Here is a 25,002-nt window from a genome sequence, read left to right as displayed (position 1 = left end):
TTCTTTCACCAACTGTGGTTGATTTACCCTTCAGTAGAACAAATTAAGAACTTATCAGTAATTATGAAAATAATTTCCTTCTTTTATTAAAATACTTTGCAGTCACTGCAGCTTAGCACATTATTATTCTGGGTGGCGTAGGTGTTTTGAAAGGCAGTGTGAAAATAAGAGCTTGAATTATGAATTCCTCCCATGAACACTGAATCATTTTATATTTTCTGTGGCAAAAAGAACTTACTTCTCTCTTGAAGAAAAAAAAAGGAACAAGAACATTTTAACTTTCAGGAACATATAAGTTTGCTGTATGGTATGCATTGCACTAAATGACCTATCAACACTAAAATAGTAATTTATAATTTATGTGTATATATGTATATACATATGTGTGTATACAATGTGTGTATATATACACATATATAAAAATATAAATATATATATAAAACTTACAATTTTGTGCAATATATCTATATAGACAAGAAAATAACCCATACAAATTAACTATAAAATGGAACACTTCTTTCAATTTTAATTCAGTAAATACTTATTAAATACCTACACTGCTCCAGGAACTGTGTTAGGTGCTGGAAAAACAGATAAGGAGTCAGACAACAAGGGAATTCACAGAAATACAGGGAGGAGGAGAGCCTCCCTGAAGAAACCAATGGCATCCAGTACAATTTTTAAGTTTTGCCTGAAACTGGAGAATATATATTTCCCTAAACTTACTTTTTGAAGGCCATCTTACATGTTGGCTTCTTGTGATCTATACTCAGATCAGGCTGAAAAATCCTATCAACACAGGACCTACACTGAGCTGAGGTATAAATGTCTTTTAGTTATGGTAATTACTCAAAGGATAGCTGTTCATCTGTGACATAGACTCATGGATGGTCTAAGGTCATTCCAAAGAAAGGGGTTTATATTTCTTTTACCTGCAGCATGGGCTAATTATCCCTCTAAGTTATTTTCCAGTTTTCTCTATCTATATCTTTTGCATAATTTCTTTTGATTTCCTAGCATCAGTTCAGTATGCAGTGCTGTTTGGATAACCATGCTTCCACACGCTTCTAACATAGGAGACGCAGATGACAATGAGTTTAGGACAGAGATGTTAAACTTTCTACCCTCTAAATCTCAGCTATCTTGTCCTGAGACTTGAAGTTGACCAAAATTAAAGAAAATAAATGAGATTCCCCTTTTAGGTAGAGGATATGGATGTGGTCTAGGCCTCTTCTCTGGCTTTTTTTTTTTTTTTATATTTTATTTATTTATTTGACATAAAAATATTTATTTATATACTTATTTATTTATATATTTATTAATATTTATTTTTTAAAAATATTTTATTTATTTATTTGACATAAAAATATTTATTTATTTATTTATTAATATTTATTTGACACAGAGAGAGAGAGAGAGAGAGAAATATCACAAGTAAGCAGAGAGGCAGGCAGAAAAAGAGGGGGAAACAGGCTCCCTCCTGAACAGAGAGACCCATGTGGGGCTTGATCCCAGAACTCTAAGACCATTACCTGAGCTGAAGGCAGAGGCTTAACCCACTGAGCCACCCAGGCACCCCTGACTTCTCTGGCTTTAATTTTAGCCTAGGCTCAAGTTCTAAGATGTAAAGGATCCATATATGTGCCCGATTCCCAAAAGAAGCTGAGTAGTTGTAAACTTTGGTATGTAGTACTTTTGTTGGACTGAATTTGAAGTGACACAGCACATTTTTACAACTGTGTTTCTCACAAAATAGCTCAGACTGTGCAAAGTATTCCTTGCAGACCAGAACAGGGAACCAGGGGATGGGTCTTGCTGGGTTAATAAAATTTCAGAATCTACTTAGTTGAATGTATATTTCAAGAACACAGGCATCCACACAGCCTTTTGTGGTAGCTGCCACTGGGATGCTCAGGATGATTTCAAATACATCTTATTGGAAGATTTTCTTCAGTGCTATTCTCATTTCCTTCCTCCTCCTTACCATCAGCTATTGATGCTGGTGAAAATTCAGGGAAACGAAACTTGCCCAATTCTTACCAAAGCCCAGTTCTACAAATAGCATTAAAAAGCAGTCACATAATATGAGTACACACTAAAAATGCTGCTGGTAGGAAGTAGAAAGAACAGCTAGACAATCTTTTGTAACTTAGGTATTGGCAATATAGTGTTTTAGTTTTATATTGAAGATATTAATCTATTTTAGTGCAGATTTCCAACTTTACTTCTTTTTTATAGACCATATTTATACATATTTTAAAACAACTTCTATTGTTTTCAATCTTCACAAAATAATGTCGTTTGCAATGAGAACTCAATTTGACTCCAAATATAATTTGTAAGATATAGTGGTTATAGTTATTAATTGATTTATACCTCCCAAGTATAATTGCTTATGTCCATTATATCAAGCCAATAAAATTATTAAAGAGTAGGCTTAATTTTTTAAGTCAGAATCATTACTAATACTATAACGATTTTTGTTCCATTGCTTTTCCTCAGTGGACCCCACAGTTAAATCTATAACTTACATCTTTACTACTGAACTTGAAGTAATTTTCTTCCCATTGACCTCAAGCTTACTAATGCTCACATAAATCTATATTTTAAATAATTTGCAAGAGAATATTAGTAGGGTCTAATAGATGTTTACAAATGCCTGGTGAATTGCTTGATTAACCATGCCTACGGAAAGACAACATTAGCTACCTTTCCTAAATGGTTGAATATCTCTAACACCAAAGCTGTGCATAGTTATTAACTATGGTACAAGTGAGAATTTTTGAGGCATTAAAAAAAAGAGGAGGAAATAGAAAAATAAATATTAAGGAAAACTTTCAGATATTTGTTTAGAGTAGACATAAGTAGGGTGAGATTTTAACTGAGTTACTGAAAGAATTGAAAAATTATAGTTCTAAAATTATCTAATACATATCCTCAGTAATTCAAACCTGGATCTTTTCTGAAATAGAACCACATACATTAGCAAATTAAGAGAGGTTCAACAAGGGCCCATCCTCACCAGCCAGTTCCAGGTTGCTCCTATTAATACTATACCCATTAATATTTTAACAACATAATTTTAAAAATCCCATCAAAAAGATCTCTTGGAATCATCCCAAGGCCCCAAAGAACAGTATAAATTATGTTGGATGAATTCCCAGTTTTGCTTTTATTTATTTTTAAAACATTTAGTTTAAGTAAATACTTTCAAAGGTAACCTCAATGCCTTTATGAGGATGAGGACGGGAAAGGGGTCTACATGGGGCAAGGTTTCTATCATGCATAAATCCCAATGAGGGCTTTCTATGGCACTTTGGAGACACTTGGTCAGCAGCTTTTGGCCTTTGTCCAGGTTTTTTTTTTTTCTTTTCATACTCAAGGTACTTGACACCTTAAAAAATTACTTTTCCACCAAAATTTCAATAAGAATAAAAGACTGCCAGATATGCAGGATAATACTACTGGCACATCAATAAATCTTAAGATACCACTGGCTATACGAAGAACCATTATTTAATGAGTTTAAATGGAAGAAATTGTTGCTAACTAATCTATGATGATGCTTTACTGCCACAAAGAATTATTATTTATATGTATTAAAAATCTCCTTTTGATATAAAAGAAATTATTTTTCCAGATACATGAGACCATTATTCAGGCAAGGGAATATGAATAGCCATCTTTCCCTGTTAGAATTTCCCACTACTGGGGGTGCTTGTGTGGCTCAGTTGGTTAAGAGTCTGACTTTTGATTTTGGCTTAAGTCACGATCTTGGGGGCCGAGGATTCAGCACCATGTTGGGCTCTCTGATCAGCCAGAAGTTTGCTTGAGGATTCTCTCTCATGCTCTCCCTTTGTCCCTACCCCAGCTCACACATGAGCATGCCCATGCACACAATCGCTCAAATAAATCCTAAAAAAAAAAAAAAAAAAAAAAAGAATCTCCCACTAATCAACCAATCAACCAGAAAACCCACCCATGCGCCACAGCATTTATTGGTGTTTTTTATTTTTTTTATTTATTTTTTCAGCATAACAGTATTCATTGTTTTTGCACAACACCCAGTGCTCCATGCAAAACGTGCCCTCCCTATTACCCACCACCTGTTCCCCCAACCTCCCACCCCTGACCCTTCAAAACCCTCAGGTTGTTTTTCAGAGTCCATAGTCTCTTATGGTTCGCCTCCCCTTCCAATTTTTTTTTAAAAATAAACATATAATGTATTTTTATCCCCAGGGGTACAGGTCTGTGAATCGCCAGGTTTACACACTTCACAGCACTCATGATAGCACATACCCTCCCCAATGTCCATAACCCCCTCCCCCTCTCCCAACCCCACCTCCCCCCAGCAACCCCCAGTTTGTTTTGTGAGATTAAGAACCACTCTGGAAAACAGCATGGAGGTTCCTCAAAATGTTGAAAATAGAACTACCCTATGACCCAGCAATTGCACTACTGGGTATTTACCCTAAAGATACAAACATAGTGATCCGAAGGGGCACGTGTACCCGAATGTTTATAGCAGCAATGTCTACAATAGCCAAACTATGGAAAGAACCTAGATGTCCATCAACAGATGAATGGATAAAGAAGATGTGGTATATATACACAATGGAATACTATGCAGCCATCAAAAGAAATGAAATCTTGCCATTTGCGACGATGTGGATGGAACTAGAGGGTATCATGCTTAGTGAAATAAGTCAATCGGAGAAAGACAACTATTATATGATCTCCCTGATATGAGGACATGGAGAAGCAACATGGGGGGTTAGGGGGATAGGAGAAGAATAAATGAAACAAGATGGGATTGGGAGGGAGACAAACCATAAGTGACTCTTAATCTATTTTTATTTTTTTAAAGATTTATTTATTGGGGGGAAGGGCAGAGGAGAATGAGAGAGGGAGAATCTCTAGCAGACTCCCTGCTGAGCATGGAGCCTAACTTGGGGCTTGATCTCACCACCATGAGATCATAACCTGAGCCAAAATCAAGAGTCGGTCGCTTAACCAACAGAGCTACCCAGGCACCCCTACTGATGTTTTTTAAAACATCTGCCATGTTTAGTCACTGGGCCAAGTTTATTGGAGCTGTTCTTCTGTTGATCTTTATGACCATCATGTGCAATAGGTAATATTATGACCATTTTGACTTTTAAGAAATCTAGATTTTAGAGTGATTAGATACGTTGGAGTTACTTTTATTATCACATTTTTTCTGTCCTACTGATTAAAAAATTGAAGCTAATTTTCAGTTTCATATCCTCAAATAAGCAGACAACCCCGATGACAAATTGAAAGCTCTTACTTCTTACAGTATTTTCATTGAAATATAAAGAAGAATATTGTACCATATTATTCCTCCAAAATCTGTGGACTTTCCAGATTATCATTTATCTGGTAAATAATTATCTATAGAAAATTATAAACCTAAATATCATTAGTAAAATTTTGGATTTAGAAATATCTATGAATAAGGTAAATGAATTTTAATTTCTGAATTCTAAGAGCATGTAGAAAGTTAATATTAAAGAACAGACTGCCTCTTTAATTTTTTAATAAACACATGCTTTTGTTTTAAAAAACATTTTCCTTTTATATAATATGAATATCTTCAGGTTAGAATTTTTAGCTGTTTCAGTTTCAGAAAATATTTAACTTTCATAGTTCATGTCTAACATTTCTCTAGGCATTATAAAATCTAATTGGATAGGTGGAATAATGACTACTGTGGGGCCAGAGGAACAGACATTTTAGCTATTAGACAGAATATAGATGAATATGGATGGCCAAACACTTAAGGAAAGCTAAGTGGAATGGGAAGAGAACTCTATTACCAAATGTAAAAACTTGTTAGGTAGCATAGGAAAGCATTTGATCAAACATGAAAAAAACCAGAGATGAATACTGAAGTGACACCTTGCACATTTTGGGCATCTGTTAAGTAAATGTTGAATAAATGAATGGTGGCACCTTGGTATAAGTCAATCAAAGGAGTACAAATAAATCAGTTGAATTAAATGGAATTCCTTATTCTTCTATCTTGATCAACTGCCCTCCCATGAAATTTTTACCTTTCAACACACTATATAATTTATTTATCTTTTATGTTTATGTTCTGATGACTCTCCCTGCACTCCTCCTCCATGTATGTTCCATAAGTCAGGTATTTTTGTCTGTTCACTAATATATGTGCCAGGTACCTTGAATAGAAGAACAACAGGTTCTCAAGAATTAATGAATTCTTGAGAATGATTGAATTAATGAATTTACAGAGATCTATTTGCGAATTTTATTGGTAAGCACAGCAGAATTTACAAAGATAAATGTGACACACTCTCAGTTACCAAAATTTAAATCTAGAAAGGAATATCAAATTACTAAAACATAAGGCTGAAAACATAAGGGTTATCAAAGTTATAGACATAAAATATGGTATAGCAATGCTTCTCCACAGATATGCTATAGGATATTGTGAGCTGTTCAGGAATTACAGGTGCGAGAAGATACTGATTTAGATTTCCTATTTTTAGCAATAAGTTTTTTTTTTCAGGTTAGTCCTCGCATTTGAATACTAGTAGAATTGCTGAAATATATGGTCAATCCAGGTAACCTCCAGACTGAATTTATTTTAAGGGATGTGGGGGTGGTAATATCACCGAGTGGTCAGAAGAGCAAATAACAAATTATCTTTGGAAGAACATACCTTTATCCCAGACATCCAAGAATCCTCACAAATAATACATTAAGGAAAATAAGCATGACCTAACCTGGTAAACTAGGATATAAGGTACAGTAAATGAGAATTAAGAGAAACAAAAGGAGCAAAAACAGACCTGTAAAAATTTCAAATACAGGAATTATCAACCACAAATTATAAAACAATTGTGCTTACTAAGTTAAAGTAAATAAAACATAAGCTTGAAAATGCCTGCAAAAATTAGGAAACTCCAAGATATGATCTAATAGATTTAAAAACTATATAAAGGAAACTCTAGAGATGAAAAATTGACAACTTAAAATCAAAACTTTACAAATAATTAAATAACAGGTTAGAAAAAATGAAGAGAGAAATACTGAACTGAAGGTTAAAAGATAATTTTGTAACTGAGAAGGGAAAAAAAGCAGAAGATCTGGAAGAGGGTTTATGATACCAGGAGAATACAAAACAATGTTCTTTAGAGTTCCAGGATGAAGATGAAACTGATTATAGTTGAGTCTATGTTTGAAAAAATAATGATTGAGAATTTTTCATAACTAATGGATATATTGATCCTCTCTACCCTTGGGACAACCTACCTTGTTTCTGCTTGCAAACATTTTCATTCATTTACCCCAGCATGCTTTAAAATTACTCTCTATGTATACCAGGACATGGAAAATGCTGGAAAACAATGTTTTTTTGGGTAGGTGTTAACAATTTTCTTCAGTTGAGAACCAGATAGTAAATATTGCAAAATTTGTGGGCCATATGGTTTCTGTTGCAATGACTCAATACCATGGTTGTAGGACAAAAGCAGCCACAAATAGTACGTAAACAGATAGATGTTACTGTTTTCCAATAAAACTTTATTTACAAAAACAGATATCAGTCTGCATTTGTTCCACAGTCTGTAGGCTACAGTTTCCTAACCTTTACTTTAGAGGATCAAGGCATGGATTACAATAAAAATATGTGGTTCCATTTTCCTCCCAATATCAGTTCTCAGAATACATTGTCGAAGGCATAATGCAATGTTTCTTGAACTTTATTGCTCACACTATTGGACATACTGAGTTGGTAATAATATTAGAGGTATGTACCTAGACTATATCAGTTAAAAAGGAATTACTTGTACACTAACAAAGACAAAAAATACCTCAGGAAACTTAACTCAATACCGTAAAATCTATTATGAAATTCAAAACATTCTGAAGAATTTAAAACATTTTATTTTATTATTTTTTAAAGATTTATTTATTTGAGAGAAAGAAATACAGAAAGAGAGACAGATTATGCAGGGGCAGGGGGGATGGACAGAGGGAGAGGGAGAGAGAGAATCCCAAGCAGACTCCCAGCTGAACATGGAGCCTGACACAGGGCTTGATCCCAGTACCATGAGATCATAACCTGAGTCCAAAACAAGAGTCAGACACTAACCAACTGAGCCATCCAGGTCCCCCAAGAAGATTTAAAACATTTTAATGGGAGGAAAAAGAAATAGTTTTCTGAAGAAAGCTAAAGCAAGGTCATTTTGAATTATAATGGATTTATGAGGCAACACACAACTGTGGATACCAGAAAACTTCAAAAAGTAATGTACAGTCTAAGACAGAAAAGTAAAGAAAGTTCCATTTAGTTTCCTATCAAGGAATTTTTAATTGTCTTCCTATATTCTCAAAGTATTATGGTTTTTCTATTGATTTTGTAATACTTTTAAAAAAGCACAGTTATCTTGCAAACAAAAGCAACATTTTATCAATGATATACCTGAAAACAAATAACAGTTACGAATTTGGGTGTGGTTATTTTTGATCCATGATACAATATTTAAATTATTGGAAATTGGCCAATTTTAATTTATAAGGACTAGTATTTTGATAACATAAAAGTCTAATATTCTTATTTCTGTCAGTGTGAATATAATGAAAGGAAATATAATGTAATAACATAGTTTTATATTATTTAAGAATTGATCACTGAATGGGTAGTGGAAAAATCCATGGAATCCTGACATCTTAATTGTTTCTGCAGTTGGAACCATATGGGCTCAGAATATACCAATTGAGACAAAATTATAAAAATGCAGGTCAGAAATAGTTTTTTTATTTCTTACCACTCTCACTACAGAAGGGCAAACATGACTTTAGACTGTCCAGTAAAAATGAACATGTTAATACCAAAGATGTATACTGGACATATTGAAAATTGCACATAACAATGTTAATTTAGAAGACTGAACAGCCATATGTTTGTAATATAATCATGTAATTTATTCCCAAAGTACTGACTACCATGATGTACTCCATTATAGTTTAACATATTTTAAAGATTTATTTTATTTGAGAGATAGAGTGTGTGTACATGCACATGTTGGGAGAAGGGCAGTGGGAGAGGCTCTCAAGCAGACTCCACTGAGTGAGGAGCCCCACACCAGGCTAGATCTCACGACCCTGAAGTCATGACCTCAGCCTAGATCAAGAGTCCGACACGTAACTGACTGAATCACCCAGTCACCCCTAAAGTATTTTAAACAGAGCAATCTATGCAATAAAAATAATAACACTTTTTGCAGTTAAATAGTTTTAAAATCCTATGTCTGGTTACTTCATTCACTAAGAAATTCCAGAAATAGTGTTCTATTGGAATCTATGGCTAGATGTATGCTGAATATTTTGAATACAGACTTCCTTTTTTTCACTGCTGATCAAGAAAAGATTTCAGTTAGGCAATTGCAGGTCTGTAAAGGATGCTTCTGATGTCCTCTAAAACAATAGGACCATGATATTATTGTTTTGCATAGCTGTTCTTTGCTACTTTTTCCTTAACTCTTGTATAAATTAAGTCCCCAACAAGACCTCTCCCTTGTTCTTTCTGCTCCTTTATAATAATCGTTAAGGATATTGAGTTTTGTCCATATCAATTTGCTGAGTCTGACAGTGTGAATAGGGCCTTATGAAAGAGTTTTATCCTTTGGTTATCACATGGAGGGGAAAGGTTGGTTACCCAGTGACAGTAATGCTTTGAGTAATTGTGGTGAACTGCTAAAAGCTAACAGATCTTTTTTTAAGTGTATGTCCCTGAAGTTATGACATCATTTCTCCATAATGGCATGAGTATGTCAGTCGCCCAAAAAGCAAAGAAAATGATGGTGACACCTCTGGAGTGATGGCATGAGGCCAGAGGGTTAGTTTTATAGTTTTAGGAATCATATTGTCAGGTATATGAAATGGTGACTACCAATATAAATGACAAAAGAGAGGGAAAAGTCCCAGGGATGAAGAAATAAGGGCCAACAGAAGCAAAGGAGAGGAATCACTTCAATTCAATTACTTGAGATAAAACAAGCCAGTATCAGTCTCAAACAGAATGTGACTACTGCTACTCCCAACTGCAATAAATCAATTCAAAATGTAGAAATATGGAAAGCCCATTGAAAGTTCTTGTTTTGGACCACAAGGGAGGCACATAAGTTATAAATGGATTGATAAAACTGGTTAGCAATAGTTACAAAATTATAATTGAAATTCACATGATTGACACTCTGAAACATTTTCTGAAAACAAACATGATCCTTCACAGACCTGATAGCATCAGATGGTGTTACTCAGACCCATGGAGAACGACCACAGGTTAATTAAAAGACCGTAGGTTTATGGGTTTTCCAGAAAATGATCTAATACACAAAATCTAAATTTAGAGTACCCCAAAGAATGTGCAAATTATTATCTTAATGATAACTTTGTAAGCTATATTAAAAAAAAACGTTTAAACATTTAAAAAGAAACTCTTCTCCTAACCGAAAAAGCACTTCAATTAATTGCATGGGTCACCCATAATGAAACTTTTCTGCATCCCATCAATTCGTTAGCCAAAGCAAGATGAACATATGTTTTGAAATTATCTGAGACTATTGTACCCAATCAGATTAAAATAAAAATATCCTTGCTTAGGATCATCAGGGTAATTATAATTAGAAATAAAATTGACCATTTATAATGGACCTGAGTATTGTACCAAGATGAAGCATTCTCCCTTTAAGACTTCTAATGTTAGATCTAATTGTTATGGAACTAATAAGATGAAACATAAATAGAAATAATTCTTAAAGAGAAACAGTACCTGAGAACTATGCAAATACTTATTCTTGGGCAAAACTAACCCAAAAATTGGGTTGAAGTACTTGTTGAATATATACTGTGTGCAGATGTCTTAGGCATTAAGAGTACAGTGATGAATAAGAAAGATAAAGTATCTCTCTCACAGCACTTACTTCCTAGTGGAGGAGATAGACAATAAGCAAACAAAAATAAATAAGTAGGAATGCATGCTGTGAAGACTATAAAATTGGGTGATATAAAGAGAATAAGAGAATAACACTTTAAACCGGATGGTCAGAGACAACCTCAAAAAGGGATGTACAAGGAGGTACACAGAAGCACAATACATTCCATTAAAAAAATTGAAAATCACCTCAATGCCATCAATATTAGGAATACTAGATCAATTATGATAGATCTCTATAATGTAGTATATACCAGACAGTGTAACATATGTAGTACAGTTTTAAAGTTTCCACACTATATTGTGAAATTAAAAATTGATGATGCCAATGTTACATACTGTATATTCTTTATGTAAAAATTGTATTAATTTCTATGGTTGCATACATATGTCAATGCATGAGTGGATACCTGAAATTACACATAACAAAATGTAAGTAGAAGTGACCTCAGGGAGATGAGTGGATGTAGACACCCAAGTTGGTGATGATTAATGGGGACTTTTGCCTTAGCAGTTATTTTTAAAATTCTATAAGTAAATGATACTCAGATAATAATTTTATAATAAAAATTAATTAAAAATTAAAAGTAGAGCAATTTGATGTTGCCAGAGGGGAGGGGGGTAAGAGGTGGACAAAATGAGCGAAGGAGGTCAAAAGGTAGAAACTTCCAGTTACACAAAATTATACAATAAACAAGTCATGGGGATATAATTTAGAGCATGGTGACTATAGTTAATACTGTGTTGCATATTTGAATGCTGCTAAAAGAGTAAAAACAGTTCTCATCACAAGAAAAAGATATATAACTATGTGTGATGGATGTTAACGAGATATATTGTGGTGATCATTTTGTAATACATACAAATATCGAATCATTGTATTGTACACTTGAGACAAATATAATGTTATATATCAAATGTAACTCAATGAAAAAGGTAAGACAGTCTGATAACATAAACCAAAATTACATTTCAACTTTATTAATGCAGTCTTGAAAAATTGTTTAAGTCAACTCTTTTCTGTATAAAAATTAGTAGCCATAGCTCTTCAGTACTAACTATACTTAGAGTACTTGTACTCAAAGTTGAAATCACTGCATAGGTAAAGTTATTATGTCTATATATGACCATGATCAAAATAAAATAAATGTGAAAAAAATAAATAAAGTTGTCTTAACCTTCATTATTTAAAACTCACCCAGAAAAACAACTTAATGATAAAACACTCTGATAAAAAGTGTGATGGGACAGTTCTGTCAGTTTTGATTACTTTTCAGGTACATCAAGGAAACAGGAATTACACTGATCTCTTCAGATAATCTACTCTGAAAGGCAGATAACCACACTTCTGACTGAATAGATTTCTTCAAGGACAACTTAAAAGTTGATTTTTGTAAAGCTAAGACATTGTGGTTTTGTTTGTTTGTTCTGTCATGGATAAGAGTGATGTTTTAGCAGATGTTGGAGAAAGAGTATGATTGATTCCCAAGATTAGTGCTAACCTCAAACACCAATATCTCTCTACATTAAACTTAAAAGCTTAGACCTTCTGTGAAAGAAAACCAAGAGAGTCACACAATAGAAGAATGCTGTTTCTTCATAGTACTCCTTTAACTGTTCCAAAGGTCTTTAGGAAAAACTAACACTTCTGTTTGGATTAACATTGAAGCACATTAACCACTAAAAAGATAATAAAACTACATCAAAGTTGGTTATTATTCACAAAGATATGCAAGTAGCTATAATCAGGAGTTTAAGATGGCATATTTTTCCTAATTAGAAAATATTCAATTAGATTTTTGTAGCATTTCATTCTTCCCTTGACTATACAACATACTAAACAGTGCATCAGAATATACTACTCGAGTCTTCTCTGGCTAATGGTAGAGAGCAAAGCTTGCAAAGCTTTTACTACCATGGATTTCTGTATTGTGTTTCAAAACACATGTATTCGTGTGTTTCAAATGGAAAAAATAATGACATCTATGAGGACATCCAGTGCATGTTATCATCATGGCAATGTGGATTCTCCTTATGGCACTAAAATTCCTTGAAGAAGAGGATCCCTAGAATATCAGAATCTACAGCAAATAATATGCCCCACATTACTGATTCATCAACCACATAAATACTGTAATGTATATGTATATCAGTATCCTAGAAATAATCATATCCAGTAGATATTTTCCTTACCTACAATTCTAATTATGTCCTCCTTCTAGACTCTCCAGTACAGCTACTGGTGTGATGGAAGTAGCATAGTAAATACTGCTCAGCTATAGATCAGATTTAGGGTGAAGAACACTGGGGAAAATCTTAGAATACCTCGAACTCAATATCATGGTACCCTATCTGACAGCATCCACATGACAGTATTAGTCTTTGGGATTGATTGATATTTATCTCCCCTCCATGCAAAACAAAACAAAACAAAACAAAACAGTTGTATAATCTGGAAATAAATGTACCTAAGTATTTAAAGTATAAGAGTCTAATTAACACTTAATCAGGATTTTTCTGCTCTGTGAGACTATTCTTAAAATCCCATAGAATTACTGATAAGACTAAGATGATTTTGACAAGATATATTGCAATTTCTTGTACAAAGGAATGCATCGAAGAATTATTAATCCTTATTTATTGCAATTGTTTTCCTTTGTCTTCATGAATTCATAAAATATATGAATAAGAAAATTAAATGTCACTCAAAGTTTTTATAACAAAACAATTTGGAAGGGCCATATAAATATCACATTACTCTGATAATAGATTCAAGGTCATGCAAGTAATGTATTGGCTAAGTGACCACAGAGATTGCTATTTTATTCTGCAATGCTAAGCTGAATGACTAGAGCATTTGAGCTTCTATGATTTTAAAATATTAGAGCTTTTAAAAAATCTTCATGGAATTTGCATTGCAATGTGCCTTACATATTAGGTAACGCAATTCTATCTTGGGACGTAATCTGATGGCATCATCACACACAGACACATTCATCATCCTGTCTTGCAGATGCAAAAAGGAGAATGTCTTCTGAGTGTAACTCACATCCCACTAACTTATCATATTCCTGTTGACTAGCAGGCAGCTGAAATAACTTAATGTGCTTTGAATATTTAACCCAGAGTAATATAAGAAAACATCTGTCACTTACGTTTTTGAGTCATCCCATAACACACAATAGGGATTCAAAGTACCCTAAAAATAAGCAGAGAAAGAAGAAATGTCTCTTGAATACATACAACAAAAATGGAAGGTTTATCTGAAATGCAAACAGAATGGCAGCTTTCTTATCTTGCAGTATGATGCTTGAAAGATTCCATCTCTATTTATTTTGCATAAAAAATTTGTCCTTTCTCAGCCTTAGTGATGCATTTCATGCAATTCTGATCATGAAAACAATGTTTATTACAAACGTCATAACCTATATTTAGTTTTTCTTTTGAAAATTAAAAGCGAAACTCTCATTTGGCACAAGGTCCATATTTTGATAATTTAGAAATTACCTAATTTCTAAAAGATTTCATTTTTTTTACCTGTAAAATATTAATTGTTGGATTATTTCCTTTCTGAAGACCAAAGTACCTACACAACGTAAATCACGGGGAAACATTCTGTATTACGCACACGTTACAAACACCACCACTGCCACCCCTATTAGTCTCTGGTTGGTCGCCTTCCTAGGGGCAAGAGATGGTTACATTAACGGTCCATTTCCAGAGAGCATGCTGGATTCTTCTTCTTTCTTTCTTCCTTTTTTTTTTTTCTAAAAATGGGTTTTGTTTTTTTTTTAAGATTTTATTTATTTATTTGACAGAGAGAGATCACAAGTAGGCAGAGAGGCAGGCAGAGAGAGAAGGAAACAGGCTCCCTGCTAAGCAGAGAGCCCCATGCGGGACTCAGTCCCAGGACCCTGAGATCATGACCTGAGCTGAAGGCAGCGGCTTAACCCACTGAGCCACCCAGGCGCCCTAAAAATGGGTTATTAATGGCTGCATGTTTTAAAAAGACCATTTTATTCAATAATGACGATGAGTGAAATAAAAACGGATGCACATCACAGCATTCTCTGAGTTAGTTCTCCCTTAAAGTATGAAGAACATAAGTGTCATTAAAAGGGATTTCAAGTATAAATTTGTACATGATACGCAAGCTCCTCTGCCCCACTGTGTCGCCTCCCCCTAGCAAGTCATTCATGGCTGCCCTCTTGGGGTGCATTTCACAATTAGTATGAACTAAACCAGATCCACTATTTAATAACCCCTTTGTATGTCTTCTTAATTATAATAGTCATACCTATAGAGTGAAGATGGAGATGGAAGCATAAAATGGGATGTTTTTTTGAATTTGGAAAGAAATATAAAGTTTAATCATTTCCTTCCTATAAGTCTAATCTAAAGTATAAAAACGCTCAAGTCCCAGTAGAGCTATTGTTATTGTTTAAAGACCATCTCATTCTTTTGAAATCAATTGAGAGAAAATGCAGATGTGGCCACATGTAGTCCACAGCAAAGTGTTACTGTTGTTGTTGTTGTTTCTTAAATAGTTCACAATGTTAGATTAGTTTCAGGGGTCTAACATAGCGGTTAGACAAGTTTATACATCATGGTTTGCAATATCTTCTTAATCAATAGATTATCTTTGCATAGAATCATGTCTAATGAAAATATGTAAAAAGAAAAAAGTACCAAATTTTTATTCAGTTCAATAATTGTATAGGTATGAGTAGCCCCCCTGGCCCTCGGGATGACTCCATGAGGTTTTCATGATCTTGGGAAGTGCTTTCTGTTTTAAAGAGTACTAATCGTCTAAGTGTTTTCTTTCTGTCTGTCTGTCACATTCATTGGGCCTTATTTTGCCCTTTTGAAACTAGCCTAATAATTCCTCCTTTATATGATGCTATTCTACCCATGAAGAGTCCTCTTCTTTATTAAACGTACTTTGTTGGTTTCAAGTTCTCTCATTCTCCACATCACTCATTTCTTAGAGCACATACTTTTGAGGTGTGTTTAGGGAAACCATCCATATGTGTCCCACCTGTGCAGAAAAAAGTGGTGTTACTGTCCCTCCCCTGTAAGCTGCCGTATTCTTTTTTTTTTTTAAGATTTTATTTATTTATTTGACAGAGAGAGACCACAAGTAGGCAGAGAGGTAGGCAGAGAGAGTGAGAGGGAAGCAGGCTCCCTTCAGAGCAGAGAGCCGGACGCGGGACTCGATCCCAGGACCCCGAGATCACGACCCGAAGCTGCCGTATTCTTAATAATGCAAGCTAAGACCGTATCAGATATTTTGGGAATCTCTTCCTCACCTTGACTACTTATACATTAAATCTCCTAGGAGAGACTTTTTGAATCCTGATTTTGACATCCCACACATTCGCTATTGATTCAAAACTTTCTAATTGTTACAGGATTAAGAAACAAGCATGGTGTCTATCCCCTCATTGAACCAAGTCATTAATAAAAATGATGACTAGGTCAAGGCAGATAAAACCAGCTATTGGCTCTGTTCCATAGGTGTACATGCTCCTTCCCTGGCTGTGACCCCTACACCTCAGTCTTGTTTTAGTAGATAATCACCAAGGTATATCCAGCAAAACAACTTCTTTAAAAGTCTAGGCAGGCTCTCTGCCTACTTGTGATCTCTCTCTCTCTCTCTGTCAAATAAATAAATAAAATCGTTATTTAAAAAAAAAAGTCTAGGCAGGCTCTTTGTAAAATGTTGCCTTTCTAAGTGCTGTTTACTGGATCTGTTCAAAAATTTAACTAGAAATAAACACTAAAAATCGTGATTCTAAAATTTGTGAAATCCATCCCAATTTTATTTTTCATTTTAATTAGGACATTTGACTAATTCCAATATTTTAACGCCATTACCAAAATCTCTCAAATACCGCATATCCAAGGTATCTTTCTTCTTGTCAAATGCTAATACCTATAAACTATGCTCTTGGCATAAAAATGCTCCTTCCCTGAGAAGGTTATAGCCTCAAGGAGGTTGATGAGGAACACACATATGTATTTATATGTTTATATATGTTAATATTCATATAACAACAAAGAGACATGGTTTTATAAGTGTCACTTGTCATAATATACTGTGTAAGGGAGAAATGAGGGACATCGTGGCTTGTGTTAGATCAAGTTTCATCAAGTAAGTGAGTCTTAATGTGGTTTTACATGAGGTATAGATCTAGGGAAGGTCACAGAAGGGAATGGTGCTTCAAACTGTTTTCTTTTCTATTCTTTCCATTTTTTTTTTTCCAAATAGCTTTCTTCCTCTGTCCCATGAGATCCTATCTGGTTTTAGTTAAAATTTTCATTCAGTCTGTGACTTTCTAAGAAATCCTTAGCATAGCTACAATGTTGCATCATAAAGCTATACTACATTTTATCAGGGAATTTGTTCAAAAGATCTCAGAACACTTTATAGAAAATAAATTATCCTTGAAATATCACAATGAGGGGTATGGGAGTATATATTTCATGACTACAGAAACTAATTATGGGTGAAGAACTTGAGATAATAGTTCTTCTGCATCTAGTTCACTTCTTTCAGTAATGTATGAGTTAGGTGAAGTTAAATTTCTATGTAAACCAATATAGGATACTGATTATAGGATTACTATTTCATATTTAGAATTCGTAACAAGTTAAAACAAAAAAATAATACTCGAAAAGAAATATAAAACAACCTTAATTGTTTGGATATCTTTCTTTTTTAACTCCCCTAATGAAACTGATTGCCATTTTCAGATAAAAGTATAAAGGTGAGAAATACTTATTCTACTCTTAATCCATGCCATCGTTAACCTTAGTTTTATCTTCTACCTTCTTCACCCCTCATCTCTGCAATTTTATCTCATAATTCTCTCTCTTCTTGTCCTTGTGAAAATTTTAAAAGTATCCACTTGAGAATTATTATAGGTTCAAAAATGCACCACTCAACTTTATGTTTCACTCTACATTCTGGAACTTACACGACAGACACCATCTGTGAGGGTTCATTCTTCTGCAGTTACCAATACGTAGGTCTGTGAGCTGAGGTCAGTTATTTAAATACTTGAAGTTTAGAAAAATAAGCAGAACAAACAAATTAAAGGAATCTTAGTATCTGGATAGACTAGTTGCTTAAAGAAAAAGAATGTGCAATGGAAAACATAAAGCAAACATCAATGATGAGTGAATTCTAAACGTGAAAAAAAAACTGTCTAAAAGGTTCTGTTGGGAAACCACTTGTTAAATATTTGTTATAATTTCTAAATACTTTTCTCAAAGGTACTCTGCTACAAGATCTGTTATGAGGAATTTACAGGAAATCGATAACAGGAAATGGTGAAACCAACAGAGAGTAACAAAACGTAACGACAGGAGCAAGAGGATAATGGGTGAGCTGTGCACTAGCCTATAGAAGTAGATTAAAGAAATGCATTTTGGGGTGTCTGGGTGGCTCAGTGGGTTAAGCCTCTGCCTTCAGCCCAGGTCATGATCCCAGGGTCCTGGGATCGAGCTCCACATTAGGCTTTCTGCTTGGCAGAGAGCTTGCTTCCCCCTCTCTCTGCCTGCCTCTCTGCCTATTTGTGATCTCTGTCTGTTGAATAAACAACAACAACAACAACAAAAAGCATTAAACTAAGGAAGCAAACAATTCTCAACCAAACGAGACAAGGGTGCTTAAGAAAATTCATTTACGTAGCTGTCAATCTCATCGACACTTAAAATATAAAAACTGCATGTATTGGAAACTTTTGGAAAGGATGCTCTATTCTTGAAAAACACATTTTTGGTAAAACAAGTAAATGAAGAAACAAACAACAACAAAAAACTTTCTTAACCCCATTCAAAATAGAATAGTTGAACTCAAGTTAAATAAATATTTCTACTCACCCAATTTTAAGGCATTTAAAAAATGTACCATGACCCAAATTTCCTCATTACCATAGTTGTTCAATATACCGCTTTCAAGTGTCTTTAATAGTCTTTGCTATTTTTACTTTTACTTCTTTTACTTCGCTCCTGTTTCCACATCAACAAACCAATATACCTATTTAACAGTATAATATATCACTGGCTTTGTCAATGTATTTCTATAAGTGGTTCTCTTTTCCTTTGATCTGCATAACTTTTCTTTTTTCCTTTCTTTTCTTTCTTTTTAACAGAATAGGGGATTTGGACATCCTTTCTAGTTCTAGCTCTCAGTGATTCCTGAATGACTTCATAAGTGCACCCCTCTTCTTTCAAAACTCTCTTCCAAGTCAGTTTTTTTTTTCCCTATAGAATACTCAAATACTCTCCCTATGGTAAATTATTCTCACTATGATAAATTTCATTTAGTCATTCATACAAAAAAAATCACTTAGTAAACACGTATTATATTCCAGGTACCCTTTGAAGCACTGAGGATACAGCAGTGAACAAAACAAAATTCTTGCTTCATAGATTCACCTATAGTGAAGGGGGCAGGGAGAGAGACAAATAAAATAAACACATAAATATATAACATGCTGGATGGTAATCTGTGCTATGACGAGAAGTAAATCACAATAAAAGGAAAGACTGGGAAGTGAATTAGTTGCAATATTTTATACGGGGAAGCCTTCACCAATAAGACGATATTTGAGCAGAGATCTGAAGGAAGCTGATCACAGAAAAGATAAGAGTAAAGTCACAATAAAAATGAATGAAGACCAAGTTTCTCCAATTTTTCTTTGGTGTTATTCCATTCTGAGTAAATTCAATCCACATGCTATGCTAATTACACTCCTGCTATCTTGGTGTTTTCCAATGGTTTTCTCTGGACCTACTCTAGAATCAGCTGGGGTGCTTATTAAAAATGGAGAGTCCTTGGCACCACATATTTTGAGATTGGGGCTATCCCTAAGAATGTGCATTTTAATTATTACTGCCTCTACATAGTTTTTATCCACATAGTTTTTATCCACATCAAATCTGAAGAACACTGCTCAAGACATGCGCAAGAGAAATTATATGGTTTCTTTATCCCGTTTTCCTTCAAGCTTTTAATGCTTAGTGCTCAGATGCCATCACAACTTCCAAGTCGGGAAATGTCTAACTTTCTTGTACCTTTCATAGTCCTTTTAAAACAATATATCCTCTTGTCTATCGAGGCAAAGCAAACAAGCAGATGACACATCTAAGGTCATGAAGAAGGGCAGGGACTTCATCACAACTATATCAACATTTCCAGTTTTCTGACTCAGATGTTCCAGGTTGACTCTCCCTGTCCCATCTTCTAGTGCACTGTACATTGACTTCTTGACTGTAGATGGGAGGAAGATTGTTCAATGGACATTTCATTGTCTCTCTTTAATTTTCAAAATTTTAGACATAAAGGTATTGCATTAAAAATACCTGGGATTGGCCAAGCTTATGTTGTCTTTCTTTCTCTACTAAAGCTTAACTCTAGTTATTATATAACTGTACAAAAAGACTTTGGGAATCTCTTGAGAGCATTTCCAAAATGATTGACCTGACCCACAAAGGACTATTTTATATCTTGTGTATAATTCTAATACTACCTGAGAAAAGACACATTAAAAAAAAAAAAAAAAGCCTAAAGAATGCATGCTAGAGGAGGTAAGAGCTTGTGGATGTAAATTTTTCCATAGTCAAATCTATGAGAGATCCCTAAAAACTGATTAGTGAGAGTATTTCTTTAAACAAATAAATGGCTTTGTAGTTCCGGAAGGTGTAATATACCACCCAGGAGTACGACAGGGTTGAAAAAGTTTGTATGAAACTCAACAACAGAAAATGATCTTTTGAATGTTCTCCATATCCTTTTTCAAGGTTATGGTAAGTACAGTTCTGTATTTTCATATTTTTAAATGATATTTAAAAACAACTAAGTCTGGTTTTAACACACTCTCTTTTTTTTCTCTTTCTTTCTTTCTTTCCCTTCTGAAAGGGTAGCTGACATACACCTGAAGTCTAAAGAACATCACTGAAACTACAATACTGTGATTTTACTTAAAAGGAGAATGGATATAAAGGGATTTGGGGATAGATTTATGAGTGTTCTGTAGAGAGCTTCTCATTGAGAACCAGTCAATATGGAAAAGAAGGAGCTGGCTTTCACTAAGGCAGACTGGCATAAAGACCACTGAAGTGAGAAATGCAGAATATTGTTTTATCAGGATGAGTCCCATCCCTGTTGCATAGGTCTTCTTGAGGAGTTCACAGCTACTCATTTGGGACATAAATAAAGAGCATATATTCAATTCAGCTTCTGCTATGGTTACTCACTGGCCCACATTAACCAGATGAAACTATTTTTGTGAATGTGACAACAGCTTGCTTCTCTAATTTCTGAGATAGATCACTAACCTGAATATACATTACTTCCCGATGAATACTGCCTGTTGAACATATGGAAAACAGTAAAAAGTCGAGCCACTATCAGGGATTATTTGTATGTGTGTTCTTCAAAGAAAATCATTGCCTCTATGTAGGTATCTTAGAGTGTCTTACATACGATTACATCATTTCCAACAACATCTGCACAGGAGTCTGGTGTACCTCCCAACGAACACATGGGTTTCCTAGGGGCAGAAACTCTTCAAGTATGAGTTGGAGTGGCCAGTAACTTTAAAAAAAATAGTTAAATAACTAGACTTCATGCAGATGAAACAGACAGCTTAAGTCTTTTCCTTTTACAGACAAGAGGATATTACAATGTATCTTAATAATACTTTTATAGGATTGTAGCAGAGGCAAGGGCAACAGTGGTGTTTTGCACTGTTCCCATTTATCAGCTGCCAGCAGAGAAGTTTTACTAAATCGCTTCAAAAGCGCAACATATCTACACATGCCAGAGTTGCCCCTGATGTCCAGCACCTGGTTCCACAAGGCCCTTCCCATGGCTGCCTAGGTGGTGCTGTCTTGTGACATCCTCTGATTTTCCTTAACATCTCACAGCCACTTCACAGCTGCCATCTCATTGTCTGGTGATTCCTTTAATCAGGTTCCTAAAGCGCTGGTATGATAATCAGCAGGACAGAATTTAATCTCTAGTTGCTAATTAATTCTTATTGAATAATATATCATCAGTATTGCATTATGTCTCATTCAAAATGGCACTATTAATGCTTACATATATATTATCTTCATAATCTAAAATTAATTTTGCAGTGTTCCAATGCAGAGTTATTAGTTTTCTACTGCTGCTGTGCAGTTTACCATAAACAGCAGCATTGAATAACATGAATTTATTATCTCGCAGTTTCTGTAGGTCAGAAGTCTGGTGAGATCAGCTGGATCTCTTGCTCAAGAGATTCACAAGGCTGAAATCAAAGAAAGAATTGGCAGGATCACAATACTTTCTGGAGGATCTAAGGATAAACCCATATTCAGGCTCATTCAGGTTTCAGCAAAATTCAGTTCCTTGCAGTTGTAGGACTGAGGTCCACATTTCCTTCCTACACCCCTTGGTTGAGGCCCTTTTCTTCTTCATCATCAAAGTTAGCAATGGTAGTTGAGTATTATGTTGTATTTCTGACCACAGCTATAGGGCAAAGTTACCCACTTTTTATGGTTCAGGTGATTAAATTGGATCTACCCAGATAATCCAAGAAAATTTCCCCACCTCAATGTCCCTTTTGCAAAGGGACATTTGCAAAGTCCCTTTTGACATGTAACACAAGAGGTTCTGGAGATTAGGACATAGGCATTTTGGGGGAAGGGGGAGCATGAGTCTGTGTACCATAAAGGAGCTGACTAACTTTATACTGTAGAATCCAAATCTGGCCACCTATCTTTGTAAATAAAATGGACATTGGGGAGGGGAGGTGAACCATAAGAGACTATGGACTCTGAAAAACAACCTGAGGGTTTTGAAGGGTCAGGGGTGGGAGGTTGGGGGAACAGGTGGTGGGTGATGGGGAGGGCACGTTTTGCATGGAGCACTGGGTGTTGTGCAAAAAGAATGAGTACTGTTACGCTGAAAAAATAAATAAAATGAAAAAAAAAAAAAAAAAAAAAAAACAAGAAAAAAAAAAAAAAAATTTCATTGCAGAGTCACACCCATTTGTTTATATACTGTCCGGCTGTTTTCAGGCTCCAACAGCAGAACTGAGTAGAAGGGAAAGAAGCCGTTATGGCTCACTTATCTAAAAATATTTGCTATATGACTTCTAAGAAAAAGTTTGCTAATTGCTGCTCCAAAAATAGTGTACTTATTCTCAATCTTTTTGAAAAATATTAACTATATATTATGAATCAAAATAAACTGAATTTGGAATGTAAGTGGGAAGGTTGCTTACTCAAACTGAGGAATTTAGGATAAAACCAAAAAAACCACACAAAACTGTAGCTAGGAAACAACTTCTAACTCAATTTCTGCCAATGACAGAGGCATCAATCTGCTTGTTTAGTTGGTATTTCGAGACTTTTCCTTAAAAGTTACCAAGAGCTTTAAGCACGGGGAAAAAGAAATCAGAAATCTCTTTCAAACGGACAAAAGTTAGGAAGAAAAGTAATTCAAAAAGTAAAGGGATACAAACACCCCTTTGTAGAAATTATAGATGCACAGACTCAACTTTCTTAAGCTTTGCCAAGTGATTTTTAATTCCTTAGGTTGTTATCAGCCGTTGATATTCAGCAAAATACTCACTGATGAGTGTTGAAATCTCTTCATTGTCTCTCATGCTTATCTAAGGGTTAACAAGCATATTCATTATAGTCTTTCACTGTGTTTTCAGCTATGATTTACAAAGGCTGTAGCTCATGATTAATTTTAGTGTATACACACAAAACAAACTCCTTCATTTGTTAGCTTGATCCTGTTAGTATGCAAGCAAATATGGCAAAGAAAACAAAACTTACAAGCCCAAATTCCCATGAGATTTTTTTTTTTTTTTGTGTGTGTGTGTGTGTGTGTGTGAATATGACCAAGTTGAGAACTACGAATAAATTTTGTGGATTTTTTTTTCACTGTTGAAAGACAGCAGAATCATGTTACCTAGAGCACAAGTCACTACTCAGAGGAAGAAATAAAAAGAAAGGCAAGACTGCAGACTGCAGGCCAGCATAGTCCAATCTGTCTTTCTACTAGAAATGGAACTACATAAAAATATTCTTACATTTGGCAAAAGAATTTATCTTCAGGCTAACAAAGTGGATAGAGCATGAACTAACTAAAATGCTTTTAATTTCTTATTCTTCTAACTCATCTTTAAAGATGGAGATGTTATCCACCTTGGAAAGCTATAGCAGGCTCAGAGCTGTCAGATCCAAGGCATCTTAATGCTGTGTGTGTGCATGCATGTATGTATGATCAATCTGCTATATTTATTTAGGACTCAATAATTATTTTCAATAAAATTAGTAACTTTCCTTATGCATTAGATAATCTAACAATATTGATAACCATCAATCTCACAAATGAAGAAATCTTAAGTAACATGAAAAATAAAATTCTTTTCCTGGGAAAGCAAATTTGATATTTTTTTAAAAGTAAGTAATTGCTATGCCTAAACACTACGGACCCCAACTCTACAGGTCATCACAATCAAGCCGCAAACCCCCCAAACCCGAACTAAAAATAGCATCTTAGTCATTAATGATTTATGAGCTGGGTAAAACTGCAATTGGCTTTGCTAAATACAATTTGGAATTTCAAGATTCCATGTTCCACCAACTATTTCTACCAGTTCCCAAGGGCCCTATTATATCTAACATACTTTAAATGCTATTTGTTAAAAAGCTTTTTAAAAGAACACATTTCGTTTAGGAAATGTTAACAGGCTTTTCCCTAGACTCACTATAACTATTAATTCTCATTCTTCATTTTTTTCTACATGGTATACGAAACAGATAAAATTTGCAAGTCATTACTGTTTTCTGAGCTCAGGAAAGTGTGGCACGTTAAGAAAATAGGTGAAAGTGGACTTGATATTAGAAATATATCTAAAATAGTTCAATTTTAAAGGCAGAAACAATGATTATATACATAGTTATAAAATTTCAGCTTGTTCTAATCAATGTCTATTTTCATG

The 25,002-nt window shown here is 34.6% G+C and overlaps 1 protein-coding gene across 5 annotated transcripts in view; it reads right to left on the bottom strand.

Moving 5' to 3' along the window:
• The window catches only part of ADGRB3 (adhesion G protein-coupled receptor B3), a 743,702-nt gene that overhangs the window by 281,759 nt on the left and 436,941 nt on the right, over positions 1 to 25,002 (bottom strand). For all 5 annotated transcript variants that reach the window (XM_046006643.1, XM_046006639.1, XM_046006644.1 and 2 more), the window contains one exon: positions 14,143 to 14,186. In XM_046006643.1, the coding sequence (XP_045862599.1) occupies positions 14,143 to 14,186 (44 nt within the window). The remainder of the gene's footprint in view (positions 1 to 14,142; positions 14,187 to 25,002) is intronic.

Source organism: Meles meles, chromosome 5, assembly GCF_922984935.1.
Source record: "Meles meles chromosome 5, mMelMel3.1 paternal haplotype, whole genome shotgun sequence".
Lineage (NCBI taxonomy): Eukaryota > Metazoa > Chordata > Mammalia > Carnivora > Mustelidae > Meles > Meles meles.
The sequence above is the reverse complement of the archived record's forward strand: the minus strand, read 5'-3'. Positions and strand labels throughout refer to the sequence as shown.